The sequence below is a fragment of the Amblyraja radiata genome, chromosome 21, assembly GCF_010909765.2.
Source record: "Amblyraja radiata isolate CabotCenter1 chromosome 21, sAmbRad1.1.pri, whole genome shotgun sequence".
Classification (NCBI taxonomy): Eukaryota; Metazoa; Chordata; class Chondrichthyes; order Rajiformes; family Rajidae; genus Amblyraja; species Amblyraja radiata.
The window spans coordinates 34,629,822-34,652,459 of record NC_045976.1 but is presented as its reverse complement, the minus strand read 5'-3'; the positions used below and the strand labels follow the sequence as shown (position 1 = coordinate 34,652,459).

General features: G+C 44.7%; 1 protein-coding gene across 1 annotated transcript; it reads right to left on the bottom strand.

Annotated features, from left to right (window-relative positions):
* Window positions 1–238: 238 nt before the first annotated feature.
* Window positions 239–13,391, bottom strand: LOC116985319 (protein NLRC3-like; the record flags this gene model as incomplete). The annotated part of the gene is made up of 9 exons (XM_033040030.1): window positions 13,142–13,391; window positions 12,307–12,364; window positions 11,246–11,593; window positions 9,110–9,262; window positions 8,906–8,935; window positions 3,871–5,584; window positions 1,869–1,955; window positions 1,606–1,773; window positions 239–590 (listed from the first exon to the last, which is right to left on the bottom strand). Coding segments are annotated over exons 1-9 (2,928 nt in total), but the record flags the coding sequence as incomplete, so codon positions are not given.
* Window positions 13,392–22,638: the final 9,247 nt, after the last annotated feature.

Here is a 22,638-nt window from a genome sequence, read left to right as displayed (position 1 = left end):
CTTTAATTTTTTTAAAGCATTTCCCAAACCAATTAACCTACAAACCTGTACATCTTTGGACCGTGGGAGTAAACCGAATCTTGGAGAAAACCCATGCAGGTCACGGGGAGAACGTACAAACTCCGTGTAGACAGAACTCCGGTGATACATTCGCTGTAAGGCAGCAACTCTACTGCTGCACCACCGTGATGTAGAAAAGAAACGTTTAAGGAAGTTGTTTCAGAGGAAGTGATGCAGGGGTATGGAGCTGCAACACATTCTCCTTGTCTGGAATATCAATCATGGTGACTTTGTTCTTCTGAAGATATTTGTTAATATTTGCGTTTATCTTTCCTATCCTTACCCGGGTGTCTACATCAGGTATGGTACTCTCATCTCCCAGGTCTTTCAGAATGGATTTCAATATTTTGCACAGCCACTCTGTGCCGTAACTCTGCTCAAGGGAGGGAAGCATTTGAACATGATTTTCAACTCGGAGTAAGAGCTCTTCATCGTCTCTGATTTTAGTGATGATCTTTAGCCCGTGACACAGCTTTTCGACTTGTTGAATGTTTTTCTGTTCAACGTCATCAAGTTTGTTTGCACATAAACTGAAAGCAACAAGGCAATGAAAATTAGCGAATGCTTCAATCGTATTTAAATCAGGAATTAGAAAATTAAATTCCAACCATCTCATTCACGTTGTCTTAATAATCATCAAATTCTACAATGAGGAAGTGGCCATTCAGCATCATGACTGTGCAGACCTATAGGGAGCTTTGTACTTGCTCACTCTTTCTACTCTTTCTCTAATCCATGCAAATGTTTCTTCAAATTATTATTATTCCCGTTTGAAAATTTGAACACAAAAGTTCCCTTATATCCCAATTTCATTTTACTCATCTAAACTATTTCCAAACCCACAACCCGTTTCTTTTATTTATTACTCAATTAAGAATGTGCCTGGTTCCTTCCGAAAGGCGTAATCTTTGTCAGCTAATCTTAGTACAAATGCTAATGGTGATTCAGCCACAGTCTTGAGTTAGAATGCTCTCTCAATCATTGCTCCTTTCCTGCCGCTCCTTCACACTGAAACAAAAACATATGGACATTTCTGGAACAGCAGTGTTCCTTGTGTGGTAGAGGGTCCCATGGAGACAGGGAAAGGGAAAAAAAGCCACATTTATACAAGGAAAGACACAAAATGTTGGAGTAACTCAGCTGGTCAGTCAGCATCCCTGGAGAACATGGATATATAATGTTACTAGTCGGGATCCTTCTTCAGTTTAATCAGTCTGAATTGATCAATCAGATCTAACTGATCAATCAGATTCATCAAACTTGCAGGTCGGGACACTTCTTCAGACTAATCGGTCTGAGCAAAGGGTCTTGTCCCAAAACGTCACCTATCCATGTTCTCCAGGAATGCTGCCCGACCCGCTGCAATACTCCAGCTTTTTGTGTCTTTCCCGGGTAAACTAGCATCTGCCGCGCCTTGTTTCTACATGTTCACATTTACATAACACTACTCAAACTCACCAACGCCAACACAATTGCACATAAACCAATCCGTGTGAGCATTTATCAAATATACTGCTTATGTTCTCACATCTACCAGCTACTTACAAGAGTTTCTGGAGAGTTTTGTTGCATGTCAGGTACTGAGTCATGTTCTCTGTGCATTCAACTGTGATCCCATTGTCATACAGGCGAAGGATTTTGAGACTTCTGTTTCGTGCCAGAGCTTTCCACAGAATCTGAGCTCCCGCCGAACCAAAAGAGTTTGTACCACACCTGAAAACAGAACCAAATGGCAAATGTCAGCGATTAGAAGCTCTATAGAAACTTGGAGAATTTTACAAGAGGATTTATGTGATGAAAAATCTCACGATAATGTCTCAATCCTGCACTTTGGGTCTTCAAGGACGGCACTCAAACTCTTTGCTGACTTTACAGTCAGTTTGTTGGAGCTTACCCTGGAAACACAAGACGTTGAAAACAATTAGTGACCTGAGTGCCTGGGGACAGAACACAATCCTCACAAACTGCTGCCTGCAAAGGCAGCTGCAAAATAAACAGTTGTGGCACTGCTGGGAGTGCAGAGCCTAACCGTGGTCTAACACGTGTGTCTGGGCAATGATTTTTGAACGATAGTGCAAATAGGGCTTTAAATGACTTCAGGTAATTACATCGTTTAAGAGATCCTTTGTTTCTGCTTGAGCACTTTCTAATACACAAAATCAATTCAACCTTGTTTATAATAATCAATGTTTGGATATTTGGATATACAAGAGACAGCAAACGCAGGAATCTGGAGCAAAAACAAACTGGTGGAGGAACTCAGCGGGTTAAGCAGCATCGGTGGCGGCAGACAGACAGTCGATGTTTGCGGTCGAGGATTTAGAGCATAAAGCCAAGTCAAGTCAAGTTTATTCGTCACATACACATACGAGATGTGCAGTGAAATGAAAAGTGGCAATGCTCGCGGACTTTGTGCAAAAAGACAAACAAACAAAGAAACTACAAACAGAATGGAACAGAATCACATATTCTTTTACATATTGTGGGCGGAAGGAAAAAGGGAAAAAAACAGCAATTTTTAAAAAAGCAGTAGAGTGGTACAGTAAAAGAGGAAACAAGGAACTGTAGATGCCGATTTACACAAAAGAACACAAAATGCTGTAGTAACTCAGCAGGTCAGGCAGCATCTCTGGAAAACATAATAGATTATGTTTCATGTCAGGATTCTTCTTCAAACTAATGATCAGTCTGCAGTGGGGTCCCGAACTGAAACGTCAGCGATCCGTGTTCTCCAAAGATGCTGCCTGACCCGCTGAGTTGCCCCAGCACTTTGTGTCCTTAAGTAACAGGTGGGTCCAGATGAGGAATGCTGAGATGAACCTGTAGCTGAGGAGGTGATAATGGGTACAAAGGACTGTAGATTATAGAATCTGATAAGAAAGGATAATGGTGAGTGGAACCACATTAGGGTGGGATGGTGGGCAAAAGGGGAACAGTGGAGGGAATTGGGAAATCAAGTGGATGTAATGTGCAAGTGATACACTGATGGAATCATTTGGGATGGGGTAGGGTGATTACAGAAACTGAGAGTAAGAGGGGTTGGGTTTGAAAAGAAGGGGCATATGAGACAAGTAAGTAAGTTAGTAAGTAAGTTTATTGGCCAAGTATTCACAAACAAGGAATTAGCCTAGGTGCTCCGCCCACAAGTAACAACATGACATACAGTGACATACAGACAATCTAGGTGTATCAGGAGACAACAAATAGACAGAGGGGTTACGTGAATTTGATGTTCATACCATTAGGTTGTAGACCACCCAGGTGAGATAGGAGATGCTGTTCCTCTAGATTCATGAATACCTGTCCATTGACACTGCTGCGTTGGAAATGGGGTGGGGCAAGATTTACAGAAAGGTCAAACCCCCAACAGGTGTATTTGCAGATAAAGCAAACTGCCCCCAAGTCTTTTTATAGTGATCAATGCAAGTGTGTTCATAAGAACAACAACTAGAGTGAATGCATAGAATTAAATCCCTGCCCTTGTGGTTATTACAATGCAGCTCTGTGACTCATCGCAGCTCTGTGGCTCTACAGGGCAACATTGGAGGAGGGTGGGGTTACCATAGAACAGTGTAGTTGAGGGAGATAATTGCACAAATTGTTTCCATTCTAGTCTTGAAGAGTAGTATCTCCATTTGTATATATTTCACTACAACTTTCAGGCACAAATATTAGCTGGGCTAGAATAAATCAGGACATGCAGAGCATAAAATGTGACAAAAATATAAAACATGTCGACAAACATTGTGCATGCAAGAAGGTAGATTTGTGCAACTGGAGCTTAATATTCTGTTGAAAATCATTACTCACAAAAGAGTTCTGCACTTGACTAGTATTTCTTGGAGCTGCTTTATTCCTTTATCACCAATGCTACAGAGCCTCAAATCCATCTCCTCCACGGTGGAATGATTGAGACAGTAGCACAAAGCACGCAGATCGAGTGGGCTCAGAGAAACGTTGTGAAAATCCACATGTTGCATGCAAGGAGATACTTCTGCCGTTACAGTGGCATCATTCAGTTCAAAGAGACAATGCATCAAATTCAGCAATTCTGCCTTCTTAATGTCTCGCTGAAGGCTGTTTTTGAACCATGTTGTGAGAGCTCTGGCTGTAGAAGGGGGGAGAGGAGTTGTATAGTTCCACAACTTGCCATCTCTTCCTGCGGTTAAGAAGCCAGTGAGAAACCTCAGAAAATTGTACAGTTTCTCTGTGTGGTCAGGTTGAAAAGATTGCAAATAAAATTGGCTCATTTGATTTAGTGGCCTTTTCCCAAAGCACCACAGATCCAGACACTTGACCAACTCTTCAGCTTCATTGTTGAGTAAAGTAGCGCAATATAAAGCTGCAAATTGTTCCTTCAGCACTGCATGGTGGAACTCAAAGACTCCTTGGCATTTACATTCCAGCACAAGATTTGAGAGATATTTTGAAAGGATGTCTGGGTCTATTCCATAGGTCTTCAGATCAGTCACATTTATTTTAAGTTTCCCTGATAGCAGAGAGTTGAAGGATAGTTCTCCCAGTTTCAGGATGGTGTCTTTAAACAATTTCTTCTCCTCTTCACTCTTATTCTCAGCGTCTGTTTCTGTACTCGTGCTGCAGTTAAACCGACTGTACAGCAACAATGTAAACACTTTGCTATTTGTCACTGGTACATTTGCAGGCACTCGTTGAGAGCTGGTACACTTGTCCAAAATATTGCACAGAATGAAGCTGTTGAGGGGATTGGAAGCCAGACATTTGATGGTCGCATTTTCTGTAATGCATTGAAACATTTCTTCCGCCTTTTGCTGCTCTCCACAAAACACCTCACAATATCTTTTCAGCTGATCATTGGTAAAGCCAGAGATAACAAAAAGCTGATCAAAGTACTTCTTGTTAAATTCAATCTGCTTGGTATTCCACCGGGAGGTAACCAACACCTGGGCTTCTGGAAGGAGGTTCTTGGATATTAGTTTGGAAACAAGAACACCTACTTCAGCCTCACCATCCAGGTTGAAATCACAGCCTGAAGGATTCCATTGCAACTGATGGGCGAATTCATCCAGCCCGTCCAAAATGATCAACACATCTTGAGGGTTCGAGAGGAGTTCGGTTAGGACTGATGACAAAGGTGTGCAATGCTTCTTCAGCAGATCCCGGAGAGATGTTTTTCCTTTAACCTCATTCAAGTCACGGAATCTGAGAACAAAGACGCACCTCAAGTGGTGGGTTGGTTGAGATGCCCACTCTTGCTCCATGCTGACAACAGTCCAACTCTTCCCTACTCCTGCATCACCTACCAGCAGGACTCGCTTTGAGAAGTTTTCTTCCCGAAGCAAAGTCAGCAGTTGTGAAATTTGTACTTCTTGTGAATTATTTGAGTCATCGCTCCTGATAAGATCACCATCTAGGTCTTGTTCCTTCGGGTTGGTAACGTTGATGGTTCTGGCAAGCGAATAGTTTGCTAATCGCCGTTGTGATAATGGACAACATAAATGCATTTTATCTTTCAAGATGTACTCTTTATAGTTCTGAATGGCATCTGAAGGAAAAAAACACATTTCTCAGAACGAGCAAGTATTTTATTATCATGGATTAACAAAATGTGAGAACTGTGAGCATCAGATATCCATCAAGTTGCTGATCCCCTTTAAGAGTTGTGTTATTAATAGTTTATTCTATTTTTCTAATTTCTTTCTTTCTTTATTTTCTTCTATCGATAAATATAAATAAACCAGACCAAGTGCAGACCCGTTGGGTCTGTTCCCCCAACGTGCGGTTGTGGGGGGGGAGGCGGCATGCAGCGTCACACACACTAACTACCCCCCCCCCCCCCCCACACTAATGGAGGGGAGGAGGGGGGGGAGAGAGAGAGAGAGAGAGAGAGAGAGAGAGAGAGAGGGGGGGGGGGAGGGGAGAGGGGGGGGGAGAGAGGGGGATGGGGAGAGAGAGAGGGGGAGAGGGGGGCGAAGAGAGGGTGGGGAGGGGAGAGGGGAGGGGGAAGACGGAGAGGGGAGGAAGAGGGGAGGGTGGAGTGGACATGAGGGGGATGGTGAGAGGAGGAGGGGGGGAGAGGAGAGGAGAGGGAGGGTGGGAGAGGAGAGGCGGGGGGAGAGGAGGAGAGGGGGAGGGGCGAGAGGATAGGGAGGGGGGGCAGAAGGCAGAGGGGGGAGCGCGGGAGAGGGGAGGGGGGAGAGCGGAGGGAGGGGGGGAGAGGAGAGGGACGGGGCGGGAGAGGAGAGGGAGGGGAGAGGAGAGGAGGGGGGAGGAGAGGGGGGGAGAGGGAGGGGGGGGAGAGGAGAGGGGGGAGGAGGGGAGGCGGGGGGAGAGAGGGGAGAGGGGAGGGGGGGGAGAGGAGAGGCGAGGGGTGGGGGAGGAGAGGAGAGGGGGGGGGAGGGAGGAGAGGAGAGGGGGGAGAGGAGAGGGGGGAAGAGGAGGGGGGGGGGGGAGAGGAGAGGGAGAGGGAGAGGAGAGGGGGGAGAGGAGAGGGGGGGGAGAGGAGAGGGAGGGGGGGAGAGGGGGGAGGGGGAGAGGAGAGGGAGGGGGGAGAGGGAGGGGGGGAGAGGAGAGAGGAGAGGAGAGGCGAGGGGGAGAGGGAGGGGGGGGGAGAGGAGAGGGGTGGAGAGGAGAGGGAGGGGGGAGAGAAGAGGGGGGAGAGGAGAGGGGGGGGGAGAGGAGAGGAGAGGGGTGGGGAGAGGAGCGGGGGGGGGCGAGGAGAGGGGGAGGAGAGGAGAGGGGGGAGAGGGGGGAAGAGGAGAGGGGGGAAGAGGAGAGGGGGGAAGAGGGGAGGGGGGAAGAGGAGAGGGGGGGGGGGGAGAGGATCGAGGGAGAGGGAGAGGAGAGGGAGGGGGGAGAGGAGAGGGGGTGGAGAGGAGAGGGAGGGGGGGGAGAAGAGGGGGGAGAGGAGAGGGGGGGAGAGGAGAGGAGCGGAGTGGGGGAGAGGAAGTGGGGGGAGAGGAGAGTGGGGGGAGAGGAGAGGGAGGGGAGAGGAGAGGGAGGGAGAGGGGGAGAGGAGAGGGAGGGGGGGGGAGAGGGGAGGGAGGGGGGGGAGAGGAGAGGGAGGGGGGGAGAGGAGAGGGAGGGGGGGGAGAGGAGAGGGAGGGGGGAGAGGAGAGGGAGGGGGGTGGAGAGAGGGTGCCTTTTTATTTCAACCCAAACAACCATTTGCAGGCAGTGCTTTTTTACCTCTAACCATATTTTCATTTTCAAACCAAATTAAGGGTACTCACACTGCTGTAGATATTTGTCAGTGTCATTCAGAGCTCTGATTGAGGCACACCACTTGCAGAGACTGATTGAGGCACACCACTCCCTGGTTTTATAGTCCCTCCCCCTCCCTCCAGCAGGGGCAGCAGAGAGAATGGGGAATTTTATAACAACATTAATATCTCTGTCAATTTTCATCGACGGGAAACATCCTCGGCACACATGCGGCGGAGGGGGGCTCTGAGCGAGGTGGCCAAAAATGACGGCCGTAGGTGGCGGCGTACTCTCAGAAATCGCAGCACAGAAAGCCAAAACCGGTCAAGAACAGACTTTTAGTAATATAGAAGATAATTAGAGGCAATGTTAATAGGTAACCGATAAAGGGGGAGGATCCCAGCTACTTTGGTAACTGGGTCCCTGGATACCTGGATACTTAATATGTAACCGATAAACAAAGTCTGTACTGGTTTGGATTATGATATGCAGATGCCTCTAATAAAAAATTTAAAAAAAGAATTCTCACATCGCTTCAGGTTTAAGTTGTCAGAGTTATGCAGCACAGAAACAGCCTCTTCAGCCCACCTTGTCCATGCCAATCATCAAGTAACCATCTATACTATTCCATTTGCCAACTGTTGGTCAGTATGTCCTGCTGACCCAAGTATTAAAATCTTGCAGATTTTCCATTCGTCATGGTCACCAGCTTTTGGTTGGCACTTTGTTACACAATTCAAAATATCCATATTATGAAAATATTTCACATAATACAATCTGATACAGTTTGAAGGTGAACCTTGGATTGCTGGGTGCTTGGGGATGATGCAGAATGACGATCCTCCTGCCAGATAATACTCAATGGCTAGATTATGGTCTTCCAGCATGCAACTCCATTGTAGAATAGATCCATGATTTGGAGGGCAGCAAAACGGAGTGAGAAACAAGGGACTATCCTTGCACCCAACACTACAGTACCATTCAGGGCATACTGGTGGGACTCTACGTTGGTCACCGTATGATTACACCAAACCAAGGGGTGAGGGACACTGATTGAACCAATGGTGTCAAGGTTCACTATGAGGCTGTACAGAGAGGAGTAGGGCAAGCAGTGGAGTATGCTGGCATAGTGATTAACATCTACTGGCTTGGACCATTGATCAAGTGACATCGGCCTAAATCCCACCACTGCAGCTGTGGAATTGAAGATTCAAACAATCTCAGTAATGGTGATCCATCTGCATCAATAATTTCAGTTATCTGCCATTCTAGCCTGATGTGGCTTAAAAAGTCAAACAGCTGCTGAATGAGCTGTGAGACTGGATGGGCTTCCTGAAAAGAATAAAATTAATTTCTTGTTAAGATACTTTGCTCAAACATGTCTGGACATGTCTCGAAGGGCCGAATGGCCTACTCCTGCACCTATTTTCTATGTTTCTATGTCTATGTTTATATATATTTTGTATGTTCTTTGTTTCAACATTCATAATTATTTAATTGTTTTATTCATTCAACGACCACATTCTAAAAACAATTATTTCACACCCTTCTGAAGATTCATTCCATGGCAGATTCCAGTAGTGGACAAGGAGACCACTTCTACTATTGTGGGCAGAAACTACTGCATAACTTAAGAAAATCTCAATGGAGGTTGGTTCTTTACCTTTTATATTGTCTTCCAGTAAATGAATCACTAAAAAGAAATAGAATAAACCACATGTTAGAGTATGTTCCTCTCAAAGGATGTCATATACACTGTGGCTGAAAGTGCCTAGAAATCCATTCCCAATGGAGTGTTCTGAACACATTCTCGAATAGGTATTCAGTTTGTGTGATTAATGGCCAAAATCTTAAACATTTTACTCACTCTCTTCAATATCAGGTTTCTTCTTGTTTTTCATTTGCCAAAACAAAATTCCAACTGCAATTAAAATGACAAGTAGCACTGGAAGTACGAGTACAAGCTTTTTCCTTTCTGAAGCTGGATCGGGGCCACCGGATGTATTATTCTCCGATATATCTACGATGTTCAGAACACAAAAGAGCAAATGGTTAGTATTCAATTAAGAATTGAGCTAAACCACGCTTTCAAATGTAAGATATATTATAATGTAATTAATTGTATAATTCGCATTTGGGAACAGGATTGTGAAAATCTGATGGACCCTTTTTTATTGCAAGTGTAATAGTAGTGTAAGTCTTCTATTTTGAATACAACTTTTTATAAGCAACAAGTGCTCACACGATACAAACCTGTCACAAATGGACCATGACCATAATCTCCAGATCAACAGTGCAGCTATGTGCGTTCACATGGGCTAAGCTATGCCTGTCTTTTTGTGGGATATAGGAAGCTGTCACTGTTTTGGGGGCAACTCTGGCACATCCCTCAACTCATCTTCTAGTACATCGACGATTATATCAGTGCTGCTGCCTGCACTCAGGCACAACTCAAATGCCTTCCTTTTTGCTTCCAATTTACAGCATCCGACACTCCCCTTCTCCTTCTGGATCTCTATCGTCAGTTCAGGGCTTAGTCTAGCGACAAACTGATATTGCAGTCTGAACAGAAAGGTCTCGATCTGAAACGTCACCTATTCCTTTTCTCCAGAGATGCTGCCCGACCCACTGAGTTGATCCAGCTTTTTGTGTCGATCATTGGTTTAAACCAGCACCTGCAGTTCCTTCCTACACAACAGTTCCCTGGACCCAGTTGTCTCTCCGTTCAATGGATCATCTTTGCCAATTCCAGCAGCTCCAACAAGACTTGACCACCAAACATATATTTTCCTCTGTGCAGGAAAGAACTGCAGATGCTGGTTTAAATCGAAGGTAGACACAAAATGCTGGAGTAACTCAGCAGGGCAGGCAGCATCTCTGGAGAGAAGGAATGGGTGACGTTTCGGGTCGAGACCCTTCTTCAGACTGCTTTCCTCTCCTCCCTTTTCAGCATTTTGAAGAAAGTTTGAGTGCAGGCAGAGGGCAGTTATTTTAACCTGACATCATGTTTGGCGTGGACATTGCAGGCCGAATGTCCTGTTCCTGTGCTGCACTGTTTTACATTCTATGTATTTCCCTGGTCTTCTGTATTGATCAATCGCTCCCAAGATTGGGAAACTCTCTCATGCAACCGCAGAAGTTGCAAAACCTGCCTTTTCATCTCTTCCCTTCCCACTGTCCAGGGATACAGTCTTCCTAGATGAGGCACTTATTCACTTGCACTTCCAATCCTATCACCAGAGATAGCAAAACACAAATCGGATGGTCCCTTTGCTTTCATAGGCCAGGGCAATGACTGCAAGAGTTGGAACATCATGTTGGAACTGTACTAAACACTGCTTACACTGCATTTGGAATACTGAGTGCAGTTCCAGTTGTCACGTTACAGGAAGTGTTATTGTAAAAGCATTCACAAGATATTCAGCACATGTCGCCCAGAATAGTGGACTGTAATTATAAGGAGAAAATGGAAAGGCTGGTTTTTCACTCACTGGAATGCCAGACAACAGGGTATTCTGCCTCTACCAGTTTAAATTGGATATCAATGGGATATAGTCAGAGTCTTTTTCCACAGGGAGCCAGAACTAGAAGGCACAGGTTTAATGGGGATGCAAGTTGTGACAGATGCTGGAATCTTGATCAAAATACAAAATGCAGGAGAAACTCGACATCCACGGAGGGAAATGGACAGATAAGATTGCGGGTCGAGACAAAGGTGAGAGGGGAGACTTTTAAAAGAGATCTGATGCGAAGGTTTTCACATAGGACGATAATGTCTGGGATGAGCTTCCAGAGGAGGTAGTAGAAAGTGATACTATGACAATGTTTGAAAGACATTTGGAAAGGTACTTGGATGGGAAAGACACTGGTCTAATGCAGACAAATGGGATTTGCAGAGAATGGCATTAGCATGAGACGGCCAAAAGATTCCCTTTCTGTGCTTTATAATTCTATGAAATTTACACAACAAAACATCGATCTATCTGTCATAAGATGCACTCACCATTTAATTTTAGTTCCACCACGTTCTTAATGTGTGGCATTCCATCGTCCACAGTTACAAAGCAAGTGTAGTTTCCCACATCCGATAACAACATTCTTTCCAATTTCAGGCTCGCATTCCCTTTGCAGAATTCGGAGAGAAATAGTTGAGTGCGGCCCAGGAATGCTTTGTCGTGATACTCCGGATGGATTGTTCCAGAATAGAAACTGTAAACCACGGCGAGACTGTCTGTCCGCTGCCATGTGATGATGAGATTTTTCAGATTGAAGTTGGATGAAGCATGGAAGGCGCTGGGCAGCAGGATGTCTTTATTCAACATCCCGTAGGATCGAGAGAAAGACCCTTCAGCTGGGAAAATAGAGGAAATGAAAATGCATGCGTTAACTTGCAGATAAAGTTGGAGTCATCTACCTCCAAACTTCCTGTGCTCCAACCGAATATCACTCAGTTCAGTTTATTTATTGTCACATGTACCGAGGCACAGTGAAATACTTTTGTTGCGTGCTATCCAGTCAATAGAAAGACAATACACGATAACAATTGAGCCAGACAGTGTACAGTTTATTTACAGTGTATTACAGTGCAGTACAAGGGAATAATGTTTTGTGCAAGGTAAAGCCAGCAAAGTCCGAACAAGGAAAGTCTGACGGTCACCAAAGAGGTAGATAGTATTTCAGCACTGTTCTCTGGCTGTGGTACGCTAAAGCTTCCAGCATGCCACAAATCCAATCCACTGACATGTTTCCATATTGACTGACTCTATCACACTTTACAAGATATTACTTTAGTTACAAAAGGAAATGAAGGGAAAAAGGAATGTTAGGGTTGAAATTAAGGTAAAAGCAGGGAATAATGTCACCGCAATAGGCAAATAAGCAATGAAAGAAAAATTGTGAGTATTTATTATATTGTTGAGCAAAGGGTTTACACTTCAATCTTAAATTAGGCAATGAATAAAACAGGAAACTTAATTGCCTAAAGATCAGATTCATAACAGATCAGAAGCAGCCAGCGAGCGGATGACAAATGTACACAATCTCCCCATTGAGATGAACACTCACCCAAGCTAGGGAACAGCAGCAATGACAACAGCATCTTTCTCAACGTACAATCCATTGCCTTGAAGATTAAAAATAGAACAAGTTATTTTTTTGAGCATCTTCTCCAAATCTTCAGGAACAGTGCCTCGGGAGCGATGGATAACAACCCAAGTTGATACGAAATTTCCATCAGAAGAATGCTCTAAAGAACTAATAATGGTCCCATTCCTCCAGGGTCACAGGGTTAACCTATTGTCAGAGGGGCACTGCTTTTGACACGGCTGGGCTAACACTGGCCCCTTGCCCTGCGGATGTGATCCTAAGGACTCGATGATCTCATGTGCTTCAGTGCATGTCAATACTCATGACTGTGCATGAGCCAATACCACATGGTAGGCTGCTTCTGGAAGTTTAATTCACATGGGATCCATGGAGAGATAGTTGAATGGATTAGAAAATTAGCTTATTGGAAGGAGCAGATGGTGATGGTGGAAGGCTGCTTCTTGGTGGACTGGAGGTCTGTGACTAGTGGTGTGCCTCAGGTTAAGTGCTGACCCTTCATATTTGGTATCATTTCAATGATTTGCATGAGTATCTCAATTGCCAGTGGCGGACTGAGTCTAAAATATGGTTGCCAGGAGACCAAGGGGGGCCCACTTGATATCCCCCCCCACCCCCTCCCCCCCAATTGCCTCCCCCCCCCCCCCCCCCACATGTACATGGCAACGTTAACAATTTGCGATGAACCGCCAACCCTCCTCGTTCTGGAACTTGAAATGTTCGGGGCGCGAATGCGAAGGTGAACCCAACAGCGAACTATCGGCGTTAAAGCAAGATGATCCAAACACAAACTCACAAAGTATTTTGATCGCATTTATCCTCTCCCTTTGGGTTGTCCGGAGCCTGGTGTCGTCTTATTAAATCAGCTCGACTACATCTTTCATTCGCGGCAGGGGACTGTCCGGAGACGAACCCGAAAGACGCTCAACGACTCCACCTGTTTATTAGTGTTATAAATGAACAAAAGGCTGGGGTCAGGCAGCTTCTCTGGAGAACATAGATAGGCGACGTTTTGTTTCGGGACCCTTCTTAAGATTCGTTTATCCATGTTCTCCAGAAATGCTGCATGACCCGCTGAGTTACTCCAAAACTATGTGTCTCTTTCTCCAGCATCTGCAGTTCCTTGTCTTTTCTTGCTTTTCTTGTCTGACTACTTTCAAACGGCCTAACACTCAAACATTTTTATAAAATGCGACTCATTTACCAATATCTGCAGTGGTCGGCGGATCATAGGGTCACACATGCTGTACCAATCCCTGAACACTGTACTAAGTCGTTAACTCCAAAGATCCTATAGCGGAGCTATAATATCTTTGGTTAACTCGCTCTCATTGCAGTAGTTTATTGTGTCCGGGCATTTGAAAACAACATTGTTTGCGGTCCGTTTGCAGTCAGACATTTTGCTGCCCCGCCTATAGAAAGTGGCGGGGAAGAGCAGGACTCAACCTTGTGTGGAGCCCGAGGTCGCAAGAGAGGATTAAACATGTTTATTTGTATTCGCCATATTAGTTGATACGTTTTGTGAGGGCGTATCAGACAATGCCCTATGCTGTAAATGGTGGTACAACCAATACTGAGAAACAAAGGGACCTAGAGGTCACATTTCACAATCACCAACGGCAGCAGCACAGTTGTTGACACAAGGAACTGCAGATGCTGTTTTTACCAAAGATCCTATAGCGGAATACACAAACTTCTGGAGCAACTCATCGGGTCGCGCAGTTTGTAAAGTGTTCTGGTGAACAACACGGCCTCGCTAAACACCAGTCTGTGGAATCTGTTGCCTATTACTATATAGTTTCATCGCGTCCCTCTTTCCCCACTCGCTCTTCATCCTCCCCTCTGTCCTTCTCCCCATGTACCACCTTCTCCCCATGTACCACCCCCTCCCCATGTACCACCCCCTCCCCATGCCCCGTCCCCGCTTCCCCCTCCCCATGCCCCGTCCCCGCTTCCCCCTCCCCTTGCCCTGTCCCCGCTGTCCCGTCGCCTTTCCCTCCCTGCCCATTGCCGCCCGTCCCGCGCAACTCTTCCTCCCCAAACTCTTACCCCTCGTCCCCCTTTGCTCCGTCACCCGCTCACCCTCCTCGCCCTTGAACCTGAAATGTTCGAGCCGTGAATGTGAAACCAACAGCGAACTATCAGTTTCCTGCCACGTCAACCGAAACACACTCACTAATTGTGTTCAAAAGGGAACTGCAGATGCTGCATCCGCACTCACTAATGATTCGGTTTGCATTTGTCCTCTCCTTTTGGGTTGGCAGGACACTAAAACCCTCATTTGAAAAATCGCGGTCATCTCTACAGCGTTGGATACGTTTTCGCAACAGCAGGACGCGGTGCAAAGTAAATAAAGCAAACCGGGAAACAAACAGCTATATATATATATATCAACGGCAAATATGCGACACGCCCACTTGTTTTTCTCTGACGAATTTCAAAAGTCCTGAGCCGTCACATTTCATAAAATGCGTCTCATAGACAATTTCTGCAACGGTTGAGGGAGCCTTTTTCCGGGCACTCGAATCACACGCTGCACCATGCCCTGACAATGCTGCACTAAGTTCTTAACTAGGTCTCATTGAGACAGTTCACTGTTCGGGCAGTTTCCGTGGAGCACAATCGAGCCGAGTGTGTAGCCATTAGCGTGGACTTGGCCATTTCTCATCTGTATTCACCATGTTAGGGGATGTGTTTTGAGAGACGGGGAAGGCCATATTCGGTAAAATGTAGAACTCCGCAAGTACAGAGGGACAGACGGACTTCAGTGCGCATATGAAAGGATCCCCAACTGTAACAACACAAGTAGATACATTATAGACACAAGGAGCTGTACATGTTGGTTTACAAAAAGTGACACAAAGTGCTGCAGTAATTCCGCGGCTCAGACATCATCTCTGGAGAAGGTGGAAAGACCACACTCTGGTCAGGACCCTTCTTCAAGTCGAATAACTAAAATTGTCCAGCAAGCACTTTGGATACTAGTTTTATTCGCTTTGTAAGGGTAGAAAGGGTACCGTACAACTATTTAGAAGTTCGTAAGTTCATAAGTTATAGAAGCAGAATTAGGCCATTTGACTCATCGAGTCTACTTCGTCACTCAATGCTGGCTAATCTATCACTTTCAATTCCATTCTCCAACCTTCTCCCTGTAATCCTTTGACACCCTTATGCCAATTTCTGTTTTAAAATACCCAATGACAGCCTCCATAGCCGTCCTGTAACAATGAATTCCAGATTCACCACCCTCTGACTAAAGATATTGATTTTTATTCTAAGGTCTGGTCCCAGACTCCCCCATTAGTGGAACTATCCTGTCCACATCCAATCTATGCAGGCATATCTTTGCTTTTCACTATTCAGTAAGTTTCAATTAGGTCCCTCCCTCATCCTTATAAACTCAAGCAAATACAGGCCCAGTGTCGTCAATCGCTCATCACATGTTAATCCATTCATCCCCAAGATCATTCTCGTAAACCTCCTCTGGACCCTCTCCAATGCCAGCACATCCCTCTGCCAATACGAGGCCCAAAACCGCTCACAATATTCCAAATGCGGTATGAGCAGTGCCTTATAATAGCAATGTTACAAAATTTTGAGATTTTAAAAATCAAGTCTGCAATTTATCCCATCAGATAAAGCATAAACATAAGTTTAATTTGACACCTAATTCACTTTCATATCTCAAGTATTTAAAAAGTTATGGCCATTTTCATACTGGGAAATGAGCATCTTGTTCCCTATTGATTTTCTATGGACATAACAAAAAAGCTGTGATCGTGAACAGTCAAAAGCCCATAACTTTCTTAAAAATTAAGAGAACTGAATGAAATTTTCAGTTATCATAGATTGAAGCATTCTGAAACAAATATAAAATAATCTTACTTGGATGACCTGAAATTAAAGCATATAATTAGTTAGTTACCCAATTGTAGCTAATTTCAAACTTCAATTACTAGATCTAAACATCTATCCGTTTCTTAATAAATGATTAACATTTTTAAATAGCCTAAATGTCCAAATAATATTCACAAATAATTCACAATAAAACATGATTTTTAAATCTCATTTACATTAATTTATAGGCCAAATGGAAGGAATTTAGTGTTTAATTGCTGTAAATAAATGCCCATTTAAATCAGCTTTCCAGTGGGTCCCTGTGGAACGCGCTGGTTTAGAACGTTCACATTGCGGTAGATTTGTGCCTCAAATGCCGAGAAAAATACTGCGCGATGTAATGGGCCCAAATGAGCTGCTCGCAATATTAAACTTTGTATAAAGGGATCTTTAGAAGCCCTTTTTAATGTAAAAATATACAGCTTACCTTCAGTTGGCTGCTTTATGAGACCCTGCGGTTGCTGGTGTTCGCGGGTTTAGAGGTCGATTTTTAAACTACTATAACTATTTTACGAGGCCTTTAAAACTAATAATAGCTCTTGCGACGGGGTCTTCCAGCGATTTTTCGTTAATAATTAACTAGGCTGAAAAACCTCGATTTGAACAGCCTAGAGAAAATCGCGTTTTAAACCCGCCCCCTCTAAACGGCGCCAAAATCGCGCACACGGGCTGGGGCAGAATTTCAACGACGCTTCAGGTAGGCTTTGCAACATACCTACTTATAAACCCTCAGCATTCCCATCCTTGTTTTTATATTCTAGTTCTCTCCAAATAAATGCTAACATTGCATTTGCCTTCCTTACTAACAATTTAACTTGCAAATTAACCCTTTGGGAATCGTGCACCAGCACTTCCAAGTCCCTTTAAACGTCCAATTTCTGAATCCCCATTTAGAAAATAATCTACACCTTCATTCCTACTACCAAAGTGCGTGTCCGCACACTTTGCTACACTGTATTCCATCTGCCACTTCTTTGCCCGCTGTCCCAACCTGTCTTAGGTCCTTCTGCAAACTCCCTGCTTCCTCAATACTACCTACTCCTCCACCTATCTTTGTATCATCCACAAACATGGCCACTGCCATCAAATCCATCATCCAAATTATTTGATTGATTCGTTGAAAAAAAAACCTAGCATCAAGTACTTTGTCGCAACTCCATGCTGACCTTCAATCGCCCATTCACACCAGTTCTAACTCGTCACATTTCCTCATCCACTGCCTACACAAGAAGGGTAATATACAGAGCCCCATTACCTTATTGTAATAGGGAGGTTGCACGAAAGGTCACTGGGTCATAGGGCTCGACGCACGGAGCCGCTAAATCCAACTGGAAGACATCCCGGTATGTGTTATTATATAAATACTTCCGGTATGTGTTATTAATGCTAGAAACGCGTACTTTCCTACCTGTTAAAAACCGCCAAAATGTTGAATTTTTGCGCTGAAAAAAATTGTGGGAGTCGGGGTAAGTGTGAGAGACATGTACCCAACTTCAGAATTCCAAACGTGAAGCGAAATGAAGGTATAGAGAAGCGAGAACTGAAGGGACAACAGCAGCTAAAGTGCTTGGTAAACATTGAAAATATTGGGAATTATCGCTTTTGCTCACTGCATTTCATCAAGTAAGGCATTATTTGTGTTTTTTCTTGATTCCTTTGGTATCTAAAAATTCTCAGAAGTGATAAATCTGGCTGCAAATTTTTCTTCAGATGCGTTTTCATTTTGTATGTAAAAACCCACGAGAGCCATGGGCGATTAAAAAAAAATACAGCCAGATTTATCACTTCTGAAAGTTTTTAGATGCCAAAGGAATCAAGAAAAAACACAAATAATGCCTTACCGTTGATGAAATGCAGTGAGCAAACGGCCAATGTTCGCCAAGCACTCTGGCTGTTGTTGTCCCTTCAGCTCTCGTTTTTATCTAACGTCATTTCTCCTCACTTTTGGAATTCTGAAGTATGCTAAATGTCTCTCACGCTTATCCCGATTAACATAATTATTTACAGCGCAAAAATTGACAATTTCAGCGGGTTTTAACGGGCCCGCTACGCTGGAAATAATGGCAAGTGCCTACCTGCAGTACATCGCGTGTAATCCATTTGGAGTAGCGTAGCAACAGTACGGGTCATGGGTCGTGACCCGACTGCCGTGAAACCTCCCTATATGTCAGTCTATAGTCTGTCCCCTGTTATGAAGACAGATCAAGAAATGGGGAGAGGTAGAATTTGGGGGCAGAGAGGTATCAGAGACTATTTTTCACCCCTCTTCCCTAAAACTCGTGCACATCCAACACGAGGATACTTCCCCTGATCTTCACAACCACCCCACCAGTCTCTGCATCCAACACGTCTTTCTCCGACATTTCCATCACCTTCAACATGATCCCACCACCACTCACATCTTCCCATCTCCACTTCTTTTTGCCTTCCACAGAACCGCTTCCTTCGCATCTCCTTGCTTCACTCATCCCTTCCCTCCCAATCCACTCCATTCCCAGGTATTTGCACCTACATTCACAGGCGATCCAACCTCGTCTCCATCCAGGCACCCAGCAATGCTTCCAAGTAAGACAATGGTTCACGTGCGCCTTCCCTGCAGCGGCAGCCAAAGCGCGCCAGCGTCCACTCTCTCTTCACGGCAGCCATCTCATCATCTGCATCTGGTGTTCCTAACGTGGCCTCCTGCATATTGCCAAGAGCAAGCCCAGAATCGATGACCATTTTGCCGAACACTTGCGCTTGGACAGCAAAGGCCTACTGGATCTCCCGGTGTCTCACCATTTTAACCCCTCCCTCCCCCTCACCTCTTCCCATTCCCACACTGACCTTTCTTTCCTAGGCCTCCACCATTGCCAGAGCGAGGCCACATACAAACTGAAGGGACAACACCTCATATTCTGCTTGGATAACTTACAACCCAGTGGTATGCGCATTTAAATCTCCAATTTTAGGTAACCCCTATAAACCACCGCCACCCTCCTACCCCTCCTTTTCTACCACGCTTTTTTTTAAAAAACCATCGCCAGAGTCTCCCCATCACCTGCCACACTGCGTCCAGCGTCTCCTCGCTCCCTGCTTTCTTTTACCCCCATTTCAATCCGCCTGAAGAAGAGTCCTGACTGAAAAGTCACACGTCCACGTTCTCCAGAGTTACCGCCCGACTCGCCGAGTGTCTCCGGCACTGAGTCTGTTTTGTCAGCCACAGTGTGCAGTTCCTTGCGTTTCAATGAATTTGTTTTGAAACACAAGCACACAGAAACATTATAAGCAAGAGGTGGAGCCTATGGACGTATCCTATTGGTCCCGTTCGTAGTCTCCACCTCTTGTACCACTCTGCTGAGAAACATATACTCTGGTAAACAACACACGTTACTGAACACCAGGCTGATGCGCGATAAAATCTGTTGCGCCCTTCCCGTCCGTCATCTCTACCTCGTCAACCCTTGTGCCTGCCCCGCGCAACTCTCTCCCTCCCCCCTCCCCCTTGTGCCCCGCTTACACTACCCCCCCCCCCCCCCCCCCCCTTATGCCCCGCTCCTATTTCTCGCCAACCCTCCCCGCCCATGAACTTGAAACGTCGAGGCTGTGAATGTGAAGGCGGGATCAACAGTGAGACACAAAATGCCGGAGTAACTCAGTGGGACAGGCAGCATTTCTGGATAGAAGGAACGGGAGACGTTTCGGGTCGAGACCCTTCTTCAGACCGTCAGGTCACCCATTCCTTCTCTCCAGAGATGCTGCCTGTCCCGCTGAGTTACTGCAGCATTTTGTGTCTATCTTCGATTTAAACTAGCATCTGCAGTTCCTTCCAACACCGTGATCTATCAGCTTTTATCCACGGTGATCTAAATACACACGTTATTTTAATCGAATTGAGCCTCTCCCCCTTGGTTTGTTCGGACACTAAAACTTCCTGAAACAGAAATAACTCGGCCACCTCCACAAAGTTAAACACTTTTTCGTTTACAGCAGGACGCTGTGCAAAATAAATAAATAGCTAATTTTGAGTGCGCAATGGCAACACGGAAGCAGTTCTGCGGATCCACCCTTTCACATTTAAGAAAATAGAACTCATGGATAATTTCTGCAACGACTGAGGTAGCATTTTACCGGGTACTTGGGTCACACGCCGAACCATGCCCTGAAAACGGTGTACTTAGTTGTTAACCCGGTCACATTACGGTAGAGTTCATTGTGTCCGGGCAGTTTCAGTTAGGGCCCCGTCGAGACCAGTGTGCCCGACGTGAGGATGTGGACGTTTCACATCCGCATTCACCATGTTAGGGGACATGTCTTATGTTTTAGGAGGACTGATAAGGCAATACACAGTAAATGGTAAGTATTGAGGAACAGACGGGCTTCAATGCCCATATCTAAGGATCCCCAACTATAACAACACATGTAGATAAATTGTTGCCACAAGGAACTAGTTTACAAAAAGAGGCATAAAGTGCTTCAGTAACCCAGCGGGTCAGACACTATTTCTGGAGAACTTGGGAAGACGACGTCTCGGGTCAGGCGCCATCTTCAGCCAAATAGAAGAATTAAATAAATTATCAAACATGAACATTGGACACTTGTTTTCATTAACTCTGCAAGTGCAGAAAGTTTATGGTACAACTATTTGATTGAAAGAAAGAGCATTAAAACAGGCCCTTTATCCCACCAACCGCCTATTCAAGCCAGATCAATGTTATTCCACTTCCTCATCAACTCCCTACACGAAGGGTGATTTGCAAAGGCTAATTAACCTAATTGTTTGTAGTGGACGTTAGTCCGTAGTCTGTCCCCTGTGATGGAGACAGAGAGATCAAAAAAGGGGAGAGAGGTTTCAGAGATAGTCTCTGATAACCCCCTGCTCTGATCTCTGACACAAAGCTAGACTTCCCCTGATCCTCACCACCACCCATTCAACACATCATCCTGCAACATTTCCATCACCTCCAACATGATCCCACCACCAGTCACATCCACCCAGTCTTTCTTTAGGCACATTTATTCACTTTAGAATCTCCTGTATTAATCAGCTCTTCATTTAAACTTGGTTTCAAAGTAAAGGAATAAACTGAAGCCATGGTTTGGAAAAGCAGAAGTTCTCCAGGGGAAATTGCTTCTCTTGATCTTTGCTGTAAAACTGAACAAAGGCTGAAGGTTTATTTGTTACCCCTGACTTCTATGCTTGTGGATTGCAATGCAGAATAGTAAGATTAAATGAGAACTTACCAGTTTGAAGTTTGATCTTTATTTTATGAGGAGTTACGTCGAGGGACTACGTGAAGAAGGCCGTCCAGGCGCACGCGCGTCAAACTTCAAAGCAGCAGTGTGAAATCACAGATGATATATACCGAAGCCTAATAGTAAGGTACATGATACAAACTTAACTTGCCTTTGATCTTTATTAGGGTGGGAGCGGAGGGCACGTAGTCCCTCGACGTAACTCCTCATAAAATATAGATCAAACTTCAAACTGGTAAGTTCTCGTTTAATCTTATTATTTTACTTCGGAGTCACGTGAGTGACTACGTGAAGATTTTAAAGCTTCTGTGATTTCAGGCCGTAGATTCAATTCCGGCGTATCACTGCATTTAGATTGACTCTATGAGTGAAAAACAGTCAATAACATGCAACCATAACATTTGTTAATCAGTTAATGGTTTGTTTTATGATAAACATTATGTCCCATTTTAATCACTGGGAACATTTAATACTGAATCCAAACTGTACCACCAATTACACCAGGGTCTGCAATCTCTTTGTGGTAATATTTGTAAACATCCTTTCATTTGACCATCCTGCGGCCGTGAGGATATGGTCTATTGGAACGTCCAAATCCTTGGCCGCCGATGTTGCCATCGCCCTGGTGGAATAAGATTAAAACATTTTCAGTATCAATTCCTGAATCCAATAGCACCTTATTCAACCATCTTGAAATTGTTTGTGTTGTCACTTTTTTGTGTGGTTATTTATGGTTGATAAATAATGCAGATTCTACACCTCTAAGGTGCTTGGTGGTCTCAATGTAGTGTTTCAAATATGTAACTACACCTAGTCTTTTCTGTAGGATATACTGAAAACCAATTTACACCCCGAGACTCCTGGTCTGCTCTGTTTTAGCAGGTCATAGACATAGAATGTAATTTCCTCTTCTGCCATTCCCATTCTGTCTACTCGTAACTTGTGTAAAGTTTGTACTCTTTGGGCTGAGACTAAAGCCATTAACATGACTACTTTCATAGTGATTTTGTCTAAAGACAAATTTGAGATGGGACTCCAATCCCTAAGTAGTGTGAGTACATCCCTTACATTCCAGATTTCCGTATATCTCGGTCTGGGAGGTTTAGCATTAAAGATGCCCTTCATATATCTACAAATCAAGGGGTGTGATCCTAGAACTTG